Genomic DNA, 13,898 nt, shown 5'->3' on the forward strand with positions numbered 1-13,898 from the left:
TATTTTCGGGATCGAATCAATCACATTGAACAAGATAAACTTTTGGTTTAATGACCGACCCTATAACCACTGAATCAAATAAGTTACAAAAGAAAATTTAAACTCATATTCTCTTATATATATTTTATCACTCAAGCTACATCTTGGGAGGCTATAGTTGCGTTTTATAGTTAATTGCTTTCTTTGTCTCTTCAAATTATCGAAGTTATACTTAAAATAATAATTAAAATTTTGAATATATATTTTCATATAAAAAAAGGCATATGGGATTTTGACAAATATCCAAGTTATATTCAAAATAAGAAATAAGATTTTGGATATACTAAATTACTCAAGTTTTCACATAATTCAACAATAAAAATATTATTGAACGTTTTTAAAATATATCAAATTGAAAAATTATGTTATATTGAAGAACTTTAAGTATATCATTATATTTTACTTTTATATTTAAATAATTAATATTTAGATTTTTAGATATAATATTCTAATTTGATATTTTTAATTAGTACATAAAAAATAGGTTGATCTTTAATTCGGATAATTAAATTTTAACTTTTACAATTGAATTCATAATTATATAACTTAACGTTTTTGTGTTTTTTTAATAATACAATTATAATTTTTTTTTAAATTGTAATTATTATAAATATTTTTTATTATTTTGAATTTAAATAGAGTTTCCATTTTGCCCTCTTCACTTGAAAAAGTTTATCTATTAAAAAAAGTATTTTTTTATTATTTTATTTTCTCTTACAAATGTTTTTTTTTTTTTTTTGATATTGCATTATTTTTTTAAGGTTCGGTGATTTTTTAAAAATTTTTCCTAATTAATTGATGAATAATAATAATGTCCAAAGGCTGCACCCGCAGCCCCCATTCTCTGACAAAGTTATGAGTCGCCTTCACATCAATCATAACTTTGTCTTATCCCCTTTCTCGTTACAATCACTTCTCCCAACAGTTATCCTCAACACTCAGAATCGCAGGTCCTCAATCAACACGAGCGAAAATGGTGACCACTATTCCACATGAAGCACAGCTGACGATGGAACCCAACCGCGATCGAACAAGTGAATTAAAAGCTTTCGATGACACAAAAGCCGGCGTTAAAGGACTCGTTGATGCCGGAATTGACAAGATTCCCAGGATATTCTTTAGCCCACCCTATGCTAATCAGGTTTCTAGTGCTACAGAATATAAGTTTCCGATTATCGACCTGGGAAGACTTGATAAAGATCCTGGTCAACGCAAGGAGATTGTTGAAAAAGTTCGAAATGCTTCGGAGACGTGGGGGTTCTTTCAGGTTATCAATCATGGGATTCCTGAGAGCGTTCTTGAGGAGATGAAGGATGGGGTTCGCAGGTTTTATGAGCAAGATTTTGAGGTGAAAAATCAATGGTACACCCGTGATTTTACCAGAAAGTTGATCTACAATAGCAATTTTGACTTATACACAGGACCAGTGACGAACTGGCGGGATACCATGTCTTGTTACATGGCTCCTCATCCTCCCCAGTCTGAAAATTTACCAGCTGCTTGCAGGTATGTTATTTGTAATAATAATACTTTACAAAAAATTTTCACTATTTAAGAGAAAATTATTGAACAACTAAATGTTGTTGAATTACTGGAAATTAAGCTGTCTTTTACTGCATAAAAGATTACTTCTATAGATTTTGATGAGATGTTACCTACAGAAAATTTGTTGGTGCAGATCAATATTAATTTTAATAAAATCAAGCGATTAAATAACATAACACAATAATGAAATAAAGTTATATAGTGTTTTTTTAGTTTTTGGTCGATAAGGGTTGTTCCAATGGCTTTGCCTCGTATTGAACGATCCCGGTTATTTGCTTTATGTCCATGTAATGCATACAGATCTGGCTGTTGGGTGGGCCGGTTCAATGACTCTATATGAATTAGCAGTTTTTTATCCCCTTGAACCCATTCTTGATCCAATGTGGACACAAGGTATGCTCGTTCTACCTTTCATGGCTCGTTTAGGAATAACCAATTCATGGGCGGTTGGAGTATTACAAGGGGGACAATAATGAATCCGGATATTTGGAGTTATGAAGGTATAGCTGCGGCAGATGTTGTGTTTTCTGTCTTGTGCTTCTTGGCAGCTATTTGACATTGGGTATATTGGGATCTAGAAATGTTTGGTGATGAACAAACAAGAAAACCTTATTTGGATTTTCCTATGATCTTTGGAATAAATATAACCTCAATACAAGCGTTATGACTATGAATAGATAACATTAGTATAAACTATTAGTACAAACTTTAAGGTTTAAGTTCATTATCAGTAAAATCCTGAAATTTTAATTTCATATTTTATAATATATATTATGATCATATGCAATTAGGATTGCATGATTTTATTTTTGTTCATGCATAATAAATTTTACATTACCATCTTGCAGAGATATACTAGTGGAGTACTCGAAGCAAGTAATGGAACTTGGCTATGTATTGTTCGAACTATTATCAGAGGCTCTTGGTTTGAAACCAAGTCACCTGAAAGACATGAATTGTGCTGAGGGGCTTGTATTACTTTGCCATTACTATCCACCATGCCCACAGCCAGAATTAGCAATCGGCACATCCAGGCACTCGGACAATGACTTTCTCACTGTACTTCTACAAGACCATGTTGGTGGCCTCCAAGTTCTTCATCAAAACCAGTGGGTTGATGTGCCTCCCACCCCTGGTGCTCTTGTGGTTAACATTGGAGATCTCATGCAGGCATGTTGTGTAAATTTTCATCACCAGTCATATGTTAATTTGCATCGTTATGGAAGAATTTGCTCATTAGCTATATATTTGTCTGATTTTTGCAGCTAGTATCAAATGACAAATTCATAAGCGTGGAGCATAGAGTACTGGCGAACCGGGTAGGGCCAAGAATATCAGTGGCGAGCTTTTTCAGCACAGATCTTCAGTCAGATTGCTCATCGACAGTTTATGGACCAATCCAAGAGTTGTTATCAGAAGAGAATCCTCCAAAGTACAGGGAAACCACAGTGAAAGACTATGTCGCATACTTTAAGGGAAAGGGTCTCGATGGGACTTCTGCGCTGCTTCATTTCAGGCTATAAGCTTCGCAAAGAAGATGAAATGAATATCTGGATAATTAAATAAATGGTTTTTCTGAAGTAAAACAATTTAGCGCTTGTTTGGAATTGTTTAATGTCTTGTCTATTTACATATATCCTACTTGTAACCATGTTCAAAACTATATATGATTTGTAGTTCTTGATGGGTGTGTTTTGTTGAAGGAATTATTTCTTATTTCAATGTGACAAAATAAGTTGTCTCATTCAAGCTCTGGCCTGATGTTACTGGTATTATTTTGTTAATTATTTCATTGTTATGAGTGTATAAGAAGACAAATATATTAAAACTGTCCAAATCTAACTAAAGACTATCTAGCAATATTAATAAAAGCTCAAAACTGAGTACTCATAATTGTCTCACAAAATAAATATATGGAAGAATAATTAAATTAATTTGTAGAAACCAGGAACTGCAAACTTTTTCAGTAGGCTCCAGGTGTAGAAATATTAGCAGTAGTAAATCTAGTGCCGCAACAAAACAGCAAGCTAAATTGGCAACAATTTATTATTCCTCTTTGTCTTAATTATATTTGAATCCTGTCCAAAGTACGTCACATTTGGGTTTGGCCTGGAATGGGAAAAATCAACAACAGTAGTCCAAGTGCAGATTGTCCAGTTTTTTCACAAAACCTACTGGGATTAAAATTAATACACTAAATTATGATTCAGATGGTTTTTCTTTTTTAACTGAGACCAAGAATTATAAATTCATTATGGAAGAAATAATACGTGATGTGACTAGATTAATGTTAGATGGCTTGTTATTCATTTTGATTAATATGACCAGAGATGTATGGATTTAAATCCTAGACCAGACCGAGACCTGGAAGGAAATACGGGTGGTAGCAACAAAAATTGTTTCATAATTTGACCCGTTGTTGAACCAGCAGTTTTGTGTCGATTTGCAGTCAAAGGCAAGCCAAATGACTGAAATTTACATTATGCAGCTTCAAGTAAGGTTGTTGCAGCTTCAAAGATGCAACTGGCCTTGTGAGGCAGCGTTGGCTGCCGGTTGCAGCGGCAATACGTGTGCAGGGAGTTGGCTGGAGTCAAACCGGAGGCAGTAGCGGCTCGATCCAGTCTCCCGCTACCTAAGTTTTTATTGTAGTTGATTTTGAAATTTGACCGTTATTATTGTTGGGTTTTTGTTTTTTCGATTGATGCGGTTATAATGGTGAAATTTTTTTTTTATGATATTGGTATCTCCACACCCGAGACGGTTTGATTTAGCAGAAGGTTTTCTGGTAAATAGTTTTGTTGACTTTGGAGTAAGCCTCCCTGACGCTTTGCAAGAGGAAGGAACAGGTAAACAGGAGGTCTACTGTCTAACCGATTGGACCGCTCATAAGGTCCAGCTCCAGTAATGAAACTAGTGGATCTGATTGTCTTAAATGGTTAGACAGCCAGCCAATTAACTCTTTTTATTTGTTTCCTTTGGTAGTGGGGGAACTCTTTCTTATGATCATCTCACTGAATTTGCCTTAGGTTTAGAAATGAGAGAGCCAAAATTTTTATGGGTTGTGAAAAGCCCAGATGACAAGTTTGCTAGTGGTTCATACATCAGAATCCAAAGTAACAAAAACCCTTTCGATTTCTTGCCAAAACGGTTTGTAGAAAGGACCAAGGGACAGGGCTTGGTAGTGCCATCTTGGGCACCACAGATTGAAATATTTGGGCATAGCTCAACTGGAGGCTTCGTCAGCCATTGTGGTTGGAATTCAATACCTGAAAGAGTTTGTGAATGGCGTGCCTTTGATTGCTTGGCCTCTATTTGCTGAGCAGACGTTGAACGCTGTGATCTTATCAGAAGATTACAAAGTAGCATTGAGACCAAAAGTAAATGAAAATGGGCTAATTGGTATTAATAAGTTGTGGTGCTGGTTTAGTGTAGGGATATCTCGCGACAGTGACTGGTATGGTGATAATCTACGGTAATGCTAGGTGGGGACATGGTGACTTGAGATGAGCTGAAAATGACAAGATAATACGACAAATACAGCAAATCGTCTCAACCGCTATTTCAATTTGTAATTGTAATGCATTTGTCACAAGTACGCTTTTACTATTTTTCCTTTGTTATATTAATTTATAAACCTTACAGTTGTTATATATATAAAGAATTACAAATATGATAAGAATTATGAGTAAAGGATGTTATAAGAAGATAAATAAAGTACATGTAAGTAGAAAAAAATGAAGAGCAGAAGAAGAAGGCAGAACTTGGGAGGTTTGGATGAAAATTTTATTAGGTATGTATGTTACATATGAAGAGAGAAGGGGAGGTATTTATACAAATCATGGCCGCCCCTTTAGTCAAGAAGATGGCCATTTTCAAAGCAAATATTTCAAGGCACTTAATATTTTCACATTATTTTTTACGAAAGTCTATTTCATGTGATTGGAAAATCCACTATTTATAACAACAGTTACTATCCCACCTGTTGCCACTATGTAATGGCCAAAGGACTTATTCCCACTCAAAGTTTATTACGTTATTAAATTGTTATTTATTAATTATTAAAAATTTAAATATTTATTTATAAATTATTAAACTTAGTAAAACTAGTTAAGTTTTAAAAGTAAAATTATTATTTCATTAATAATATATTAAAAGTAATAAAACATTATCTATTTATTCTCTAAGTTTATAAAACAAATAATTTTTTCTAAATATAAAATTTTGAAATATTATATTTTCTTCATCAGAGTTCTTTCTTTTCTCCTTCATTTTTGGACTTTGTCATTAGTTAGCTTCTTTCTCCTTCCCCTTTTCCAACATCGTCTCTGAATAAAGACAAATTAGTCTTTGCTTGGAGACGGTTTTGCAAAAGGAAAGGGAGAGAGAAACCGGTCAATGATAACACCGAAAAAGACAAAGAGAATAGAAAAAAACCCTAAGAGGAAAAATATAATATTTCAAAGTTTAATCTTGTGAAGAAATTACTAATTTTCAAAACCTATGGGAAAATAGATAATGTTAATTGGTTCTGATAATTTTAATCGTTCATATATGAGTATTTGAGTTTTCAATAATTAATATTGTAATACTCTTAGACAAATTTCACATTGATAAAGCGCAAGAGATATGTTGGGTCTGTTTGTACTTTATCTGTATAACCCACTTTGGTTAGAAATGAGAGAATTTGACTAGTTAAATAATCTGTGAGTTACTTAAACTGTCAAGATGTGTTATAGGTTACAAAACTCAAAAGCAAAATCATGATGGATTGTGTGTCTAAAGTGAATAATATTTGATAGTGGGTCAAACTATTGGACCAACAATGTTATCTATAATATCAAAGTGGCTTCTTATATCCTCTTGAACTCTCATTGAGTCTCATAAGGGGGGTTTATGTAATATCCTTAGGCAAATCCCATATCAGCAAAACACAAAAGAGATGTTGAGTTTGTCTAAACTCTATTTGTGTATCCTGAGGGGAGGGGTTTATGTAATATCTTTAGTGAAATCTCATATTGACACAACACGAAAGAGATGTTGAATTTATCTGTACTTTGTCTGTGTATCTCAGCATCCCAGAGAATTTATGTAATATCTTTAGGTGAATCTCATATCGGTACAATACGAAAGCGATGTTGAGTTTACTTATACTTTGTTTATATATCACATATCGGTTGATATAGGGTTTGTCTATACTCTTTCTATATATCTCATATCAATTATAAATAGACAAATAGCTTAAAATCAAAACTACTATAAAATATATATTTAAAATAAATAATATATAAATAATAAATTTGACTATTACAACAAGATATTATAAATAAATATTAGTTTGTAAACCAAATGAACTTGGGTGGGAATAAGTCCATTGGCCTAACGTAATTTCAAAGTTGTAACTAATAATTCCACGTGCTGCTCTAAACAACTCTTCTTTGTTCAAGCCAACAGACAAGACTTCAAGTCCTTTCTCTATTTTTTCACGCTGTCGAGGTTCCGTCGTTATTTCCGGAATCACCGCCTTAAATCGATACCGACGGCTGGAAAACCAAAGAAGCCGTCGAGATACAACTAAAGCGTAGCACCTCCGGAGAGTTCGAAGCAGGTTCTTCTACTTCTTTTTCATTTTTCTTATTGAATTTGTTTAAATTAAACGGATCAAGATAAATTAAAAACATTTTGATCAAATAAAAACTAGCAGACGCTAAAAAATTTAAGTATTTAAATTGAAGTCCGCAATCTTTCATGCAACTCCTATATGTATATGATAAATACTCAAGTTTATATGGCAAATAAAGGAGGTGATGATAACAGTGTTGATCATGGCGGTTGTTGTTCGGAAATGTGTTGTATGGTTGATTCACTGTTAGCAGTGGCTGTGATGATTATTGCTGTTATTATATATCTCCTTTGCAAGAAAATTAAAATAAAATATAATAACATGTGAGAACGTAAGGATAATGTTGGAGAACTGGTTCGGGTATTAGCCAACTGAAAGGGTTGGTCCGTCAAATAGTCCTACTTTAGTTAGGTGGCACATCATGTGTATTGGTAAAGTTTTAGGTTGTGTTACGAGAGATTAGAGACAAAATTGTCTTTTTGACGTTTCATGGTCAGCCATTGACTGCCTTGGAGTTTTGGGCTAAATTTATTCTCTTATAAATGTTTTAATTATCACTTACAAAAAAAAAAAAATGGTTTTATTCTCTTCTACTTTTGTTATTATTCTGAAACTGGTGTTTTTCCCTAATTCATAAACTAATTTGATATATTTGTTTCATTGAGAATGTGGGCAGTAGTGTTGAAACGGAAATGCTGAGGTCTGTTGGATATTTGTTTGCGATTTGAATGTGCTTTCAAAATGATGTTAAAAAATCAATTGCATTAAGATTTTATTCATTTGGAATCTTAATAACATGTAAGGGCTTGCTTTACTTTACTGGACTCTTTCTTTTGGGTATGATTCTGACTGTTCATAGGTTTTTAATCCTTTCTCACATGAGTTTTCCTTTAATGTATAGGAACAAATTGCTTTCTTAGATAACCGAGCAGCAATCGTAAAGGATTTACATTCGGAAATGGAAAACGAAAAGGAAAATACAATGGACACAAGTGTGAAAATCCCTGGCGATGGTGATACTCATGCACAAACTGGATCCAGCTACAACCGCAAAAGCGAGTTGAAGGCATTTGATGACACAAAAGCAGGTGTAAAGGGTCTTGTTGATGCCGGGCTAACTAGGATTCCAAAGATTTTCATACATGACAAACTAAACCTCGGTAAATCAGGGTCGGCTGACTCCAATATCACTATCCCAATAATAGATTTAGCTGGCGTCAGGAAAGAGGCAATTTTGCATGCCGAGATAGTTAGCCAAGTTAAAAATGCTTGCCAGAAATGGGGATTCTTTCAGGTTATCAATCATGGCATTCCGGAAAGCATACTGGATAAAATGATTGATGGGATACGTAGATTTCACGAGCAAGAAACTGAGGTGAAAAAAAGGTTTTATAACCGTAATTACCAAACTAGCAAGGTGCTATATAATTCCAATTTTGATTTGCACGTAGCACCAGCTGCTAATTGGAGGGATTCATTGAGTTGTGTTATGGCTCCTAATCCACCAGATCCTGAAGAATTGCCAGATGTTTGCAGGGATATAATTGTTGATTACACGAAAATGGCTAAGGAATTAGCTTTTATACTATTTGAATTGATATCTGAAGCTCTTGGTCTCAGTCCAAATCAACTGAAAGACATGAGTTGTGCAGAGGGGCTCTTCTGTGTATGCCATTACTACCCGGCATGCCCTGAACCAGAATTAACCATGGGCACTAGCAGCCATGCTGATAGTAGCTTCCTCACTTTGCTTCTCCAAGATCACATTGGTGGCCTCCAAATTCTCCATGAAAACCAATGGGTCGATGTTACTCCAATCCCTGGAGGTCTAGTTGTAAATTTGGGAGACATGTTACAGGCAAGTTAATTTTTGTACTACATCTTCAGGTGCAGTTTATTTGATCTGATTCATCGATTTCAGTTTCATTCAAAGTTTTTGTGAATTTTTGCAGCTAATCTCCAATGACAAGTTTAAAAGCGTCAATCACAGAGTCCTAGCAAAAAATGTTGGTCCAAGAATTTCAGTGGCGTGTTTCTTCAGACCACAATTTCAAACAGAGGACTCTTCGAGGCTGTACGGTCCAATGAAGGAGTTGCTATCAGAAGAAAACCCGCCAATATACGGGGAAACCACCACAAAAGAATTCATGACGCACAGTTTCTCAATAGGGCTTGACGGCACCTCTGCTTTAGATTATTTTAAGCTATGAAGAAGCAATTGGCTGGAGATTAGATGAACATTGCCATTGCCAGGCTCTTCAATAATTGGAAAACTGTTACCGCTAGCTTTATACATTGTGTGTAGACTCTGTAATATTAATCAATTGCGTCCAATTTTGTGTTGCCATATCTATTTTCCCGGAGACTAAATTTATTCGTATAAACTCTAAAGTGGGTATAAATTTTGTATGCATCTGTTAGGAACTCAACTCTTTCAACCAAAACATAAAATTAAATCATAAAAAACATAATAAATTAAACTATTTCATTAACCAAAATATTATAATAATAAACCGAACAATTCGAGGAGTTCGGAGCCTCCTATTTTCTGGTCATTCGAGGCGTCAGAGACCTCCCTAGATCAGTCAAAAATGGCTGCCCTCAAACCAAATCCTAATATATTTTCTTCTCTTCTTCCTTTTAAAAACCTAAAACATATATTTATAATAAAAATTAACCGTTGGATTGAGGATAAGTGTCTCAATCCTAACATTTCTCTCCTCTTCAAAGTCATATTGTCCTCAAGATGGTAATTTATAAAATGATTTTTTTTTTATAATTTTCCCTTTCTGATTTTTTAAAATTTTTTTTAATTAATTAATTAATTAATTTTTTTCTTTTCAACGATGCCATATCTTTTTTTTTTCTTTCCAAAAATGTTTTTGCCTTCTTTTTTGTTGGGTTTTCTCTTCCCAAAGCTCATGCCTTCTCTTTTTGCTTTCCCAACAAGTCACAACCACATTTCTCTTTCTCTTTTTCCAACAAACCAACGTCTTGGCCTCCACCTTTTTTTCTTTTTTTTAATTATTATTATTTTTTCTCTCCTTTCCCTTTACTTCTCCTTGTTTTTTTCTCTTCTTTTTCTTCCTTCTCTACGTTTTCTCCTTTCTGCCTTCTGTAATTTTTTTTTTTCAGACTTTTGCCAACATTCCATTTTCATCTCCTTCTTCCTCTGTTTTCATTTTCTTCTTCTTCCACTTTTTCGACATGTAGCCACCGACTCATTTCTCCGTGTAATGATTCTTCTTCAAGTCAGCCTTCTCCATGAACATTTTTTGACGACTCTTTACTATTCCGACCATCATCTATCTTTCCTGTTGGATCGAATGTTCTAATATCATTTGTTAGGAACCCAACTCTTTCAATCAAAACATAAAATTAAAACACAAAAAACATAATAAACTAAACTATGTAATTAACCAAAACATTACAATGATAAACCGAACAATTCAAGGAGTTCGGAGCCTCCCATTTTTCGATCATTCGAGGCGCCGGAGGCCTCCCTAAATCAGCCAAAGATGGGTGCCCTCAAACCAAACCTTAATACATTTTCTTCTCTTCTCCCTTTTAAAAACCTTAAACATATATTTATAATAAAAATTAACCGTTGGATTGAGGACAAATGTCTTAATCCTAACAACATCCTTTCAATATAACTATTTTAGTTCATTACCACTGATTTTTAAAGACTACATTTGATTACTGCTTCTGAATCCCTGAAAAAAGTTTTGAATATCATTGAAATTTCTATGACTAGAAAATTGAGGGACAGCTTCAAAGAAGTTGGCATTTTAATAAGAATCAAGGCATGAGGAATAAGTTGCATTTTGAATAGAAAAAATAATACGGATTTTACCCCTTTTTTTTTTAATGTTGAGATATAATGACAAGTGAACGGCACTTTTTCACTCTGAAATTTTAAGAAGGATATTTTTGCACATTTCGTTTAATATTTTTCTTTTCTTTAACTGTCAAAATATATTTAAATTGCCGCACTTCAAGGTTTTTGTCCAGTAGTGCCATTTGAATTATCATAAATTGTCCTGGTGCGCCCATTTGCAGACAAAATGGTGGTTCTGTTTTCTTGTTCGTTCCCCTTTCATCTCGTTTTGATTCTTTGAAATTGATAAAATCTTATACTACAGTCCTATTTTGGATAAGAAAATGGTACTCACAAGCTCACGCCAATTTCAGGCTGAAAGCGATTCCAAATATGACCGAAACAGTGAATTGAAGTCATTTGATGACTCCAAAACAGGTGTAAAGGGGCTTGTAGATTCTGGAGTTGCAAAAGTCCCACGGTTATTCATCGATGAGAAAGTTAATTCTGGTGAGAAATCAGGCTCCGAAGACAGTAAGTTAACTATTCCTACCATAGATTTTCAAGGCATTGATAAAGATTCAAGCATACGCTCTCAAATAATCGACAAAGTTCAAGATGCTTTTGAGAAATGGGGTTTCTTTCAGGTGGTCAATCATGGCATTCCTTTGAACATGTTGGAGGAGATGATTGATGCTATACGCAGATTTCACGAGCAAGACACCAATGAAAAGAAAGAGTTTTATTCACGAGATGAAACCAGATCGGTCATCTATAACACCAATTTTGACTTTTATCGAGCTCCAGCAGCTAATTGGAGGGATTCATTGTACTGTGTTATGGCTCCTCGCCCACCTAAGCCTGAAGAATTGCCTGCAGTGTGTAGGTATGCGGTAAAATTACTATTGGCTTAATCACACTGATAACGCCTTTTCACCATTGTCATTTACTTTATTGATATTCTTTGCAGAGACATAATTATCAACTACTCAAATGAAGTAATGAATTTCGGGCATACTGTATTTGAATTGATGTCTGAAGCTCTTGGCCTCAATTCCAACCACTTGAGAGAAATGGGTTGTGCGGAAGGACTATTTTTTATCGGTCATTACTACCCAGCATGCCCAGAACCAGAGTTGACTTTAGGCCTTAGTAAGCACACTGATAGTGCCTTTCTCACTGTGGTTTTACAAGACCAAATGGGTGGTCTCCAAGTTCTCCATGAAAATCAATGGATTGATGTTAACCCGCTTCCTGGAGCTCTAATTGTTAACCTTGGAGATATGTCACAGGTAAGTATCCTTTAACCTTTAACGTGGTTTACTTCTTATCTGTCATTTAGAATCTTCTTTCTGGTGTGACATTTTGGTTCAATTTCAATGGCGAAATACTGGTAAGAATGTCAATTCTTTCTTTTAAACAATATGAGGGTTTAATTAGTTCTAAAATCTATTTTCCTGCAGCTAATATCCAATAACAGGTTCAAAAGTGTGTATCACAGAGTAGTGGCGAAAGATGTTGGCCCAAGAATCTCAGCGGCATGTTTCTTCAGAAGACATCTCCAAGAAGGAAATGACTGTAGAATATATGGCCCAATTAAAGAGTTGTTGTCAGAAGAGAATCCTCCGGTTTACAGGGCAACCACTGTAAAAGACTATGTTAGCTACATCTATTCAAAAGGGCTCGACGGGACCCCTTGTCTGGATCATTTAAAGCTGTGACAATTGCCTATAGATTTTGAAGATCAGCAGCACAAAACGGAAGATGACTTGTCACCTGTCATAGCTAATTCCAAACCTTAATGTCTCAGTGAATTTTATTTTTGCTCTTCCTTGTTGATAATATGAATATTCTATATGTGTTAATTTATAAATGCTTCAGAGCTCATGCACGAAGTTCGTTCTGCCTTTGAAGATAGCTTTTCTTGTATCTATGATCTATGTGCTATTTTTGCTGATTATCCTAAATTTTGATTATTCAAAAGGAATATTTCCCTGTTTTCTTTTTCACAAAATCTAAGAAATATAAAAATAATAATAATAATAATAAACTCCTCACCAAGTGGAATTAAGTAAAAAAATTGAAAAAGTTTTACCATAAAAAAATTCTTTTGGTAATAAATTAATTGAATTATCTAAACTTTTTGAGTAAATTTGACTAATTAATAACTATTTCAAGTACAAGGAAAAGAACAATTTTTCACCTAAATTTTGCTAAAATGACAAATATATATGTGTGACAAATAAAAAACGTAAATATCTTTTAATCTGTTATGATATATTCACAAATTTTTCGTTAGGATTAAAAGGTAAAATCATTATTTTTATCAATAATATTTAATTATATTATTTTTATCAATAATATTAAAATAATTAAATTAGATCTTATTTTTTCTTATTAGTTTGAAAAACTAACATTTTTCTCTTTGATTAAGTTTCAAAAAATTCACTTTTTTCTTTAGGATATTAAACCTGAAATTCAGTCATTGTTTTTAATGAACGGTGGACCAACGATAAAGATACAAGATAGAGTCATCCAAGGATGATTTTGTTATCCAGATTTGGACAATACTTCATTATCTAGCAATACTCTCATTGGTAGTTGATAGCTAGAGAGAAGGGTGAAGAAAAAATTTTGAAATTTAGGAGAAAAAAATCACTTTTTAAAATTTAAGTTTGGGATTAAAAATTATTTTTAAAATTTTTTAAAAAATAAAATAAAATTATATATTTTTTAATAATATTATTAAATAATAATTTCATCCTTGTATTTAATAAAAAATTTAATAATAGTTGAAGGATAAATAAATATTTAAGTTTTTTTTGTCGGTTATAGATTTATTGTGGATATTGAGTTAAAATTCGAGGAAAGAAT

The 13,898-nt window shown here is 33.5% G+C and overlaps 3 protein-coding genes across 4 annotated transcripts; all 3 read left to right on the forward strand.

The window, feature by feature from the left end:
- The first annotated feature begins 869 nt into the window (after window positions 1-869).
- LOC123221797 (1-aminocyclopropane-1-carboxylate oxidase homolog 1-like) lies at window positions 870-3,328 on the forward strand. Its single transcript, XM_044644712.1, has 3 exons — window positions 870-1,545; window positions 2,433-2,754; window positions 2,850-3,328. The coding sequence occupies exons 1-3, from the start codon at window positions 1,013-1,015 to the stop codon at window positions 3,105-3,107; spliced, it is 1,113 nt and encodes a 370-aa protein (XP_044500647.1). The 5' UTR covers window positions 870-1,012; the 3' UTR covers window positions 3,108-3,328.
- A 3,634-nt stretch (window positions 3,329-6,962) lies between these two features.
- Window positions 6,963-9,551, forward strand: LOC123220228 (1-aminocyclopropane-1-carboxylate oxidase homolog 1-like). The gene is made up of 3 exons (XM_044642308.1): window positions 6,963-7,189; window positions 8,106-9,062; window positions 9,157-9,551. The coding sequence occupies exons 2-3, from the start codon at window positions 8,163-8,165 to the stop codon at window positions 9,412-9,414; spliced, it is 1,158 nt and encodes a 385-aa protein (XP_044498243.1). The 5' UTR covers window positions 6,963-7,189; window positions 8,106-8,162; the 3' UTR covers window positions 9,415-9,551.
- A 1,709-nt stretch (window positions 9,552-11,260) lies between these two features.
- Window positions 11,261-12,941, forward strand: LOC123220229 (1-aminocyclopropane-1-carboxylate oxidase homolog 1-like). Of its 2 annotated transcripts, XM_044642310.1 has the most exons (4): window positions 11,380-11,558; window positions 11,672-11,910; window positions 11,995-12,316; window positions 12,488-12,941. In XM_044642310.1, exons 1-4 carry the CDS (start codon window positions 11,517-11,519, stop codon window positions 12,743-12,745), a joined length of 861 nt encoding a protein of 286 aa, XP_044498245.1. In that variant the 5' UTR covers window positions 11,380-11,516; the 3' UTR covers window positions 12,746-12,941. The 2 variants fall into 2 exon arrangements, with proteins under 2 accessions (XP_044498244.1, XP_044498245.1); XM_044642309.1 differs by having other exon boundaries at window positions 11,261-11,910.
- Window positions 12,942-13,898: the final 957 nt, after the last annotated feature.

This window comes from Mangifera indica, chromosome 7, assembly GCF_011075055.1.
Source record: "Mangifera indica cultivar Alphonso chromosome 7, CATAS_Mindica_2.1, whole genome shotgun sequence".
NCBI lineage: Eukaryota > Viridiplantae > Streptophyta > Magnoliopsida > Sapindales > Anacardiaceae > Mangifera > Mangifera indica.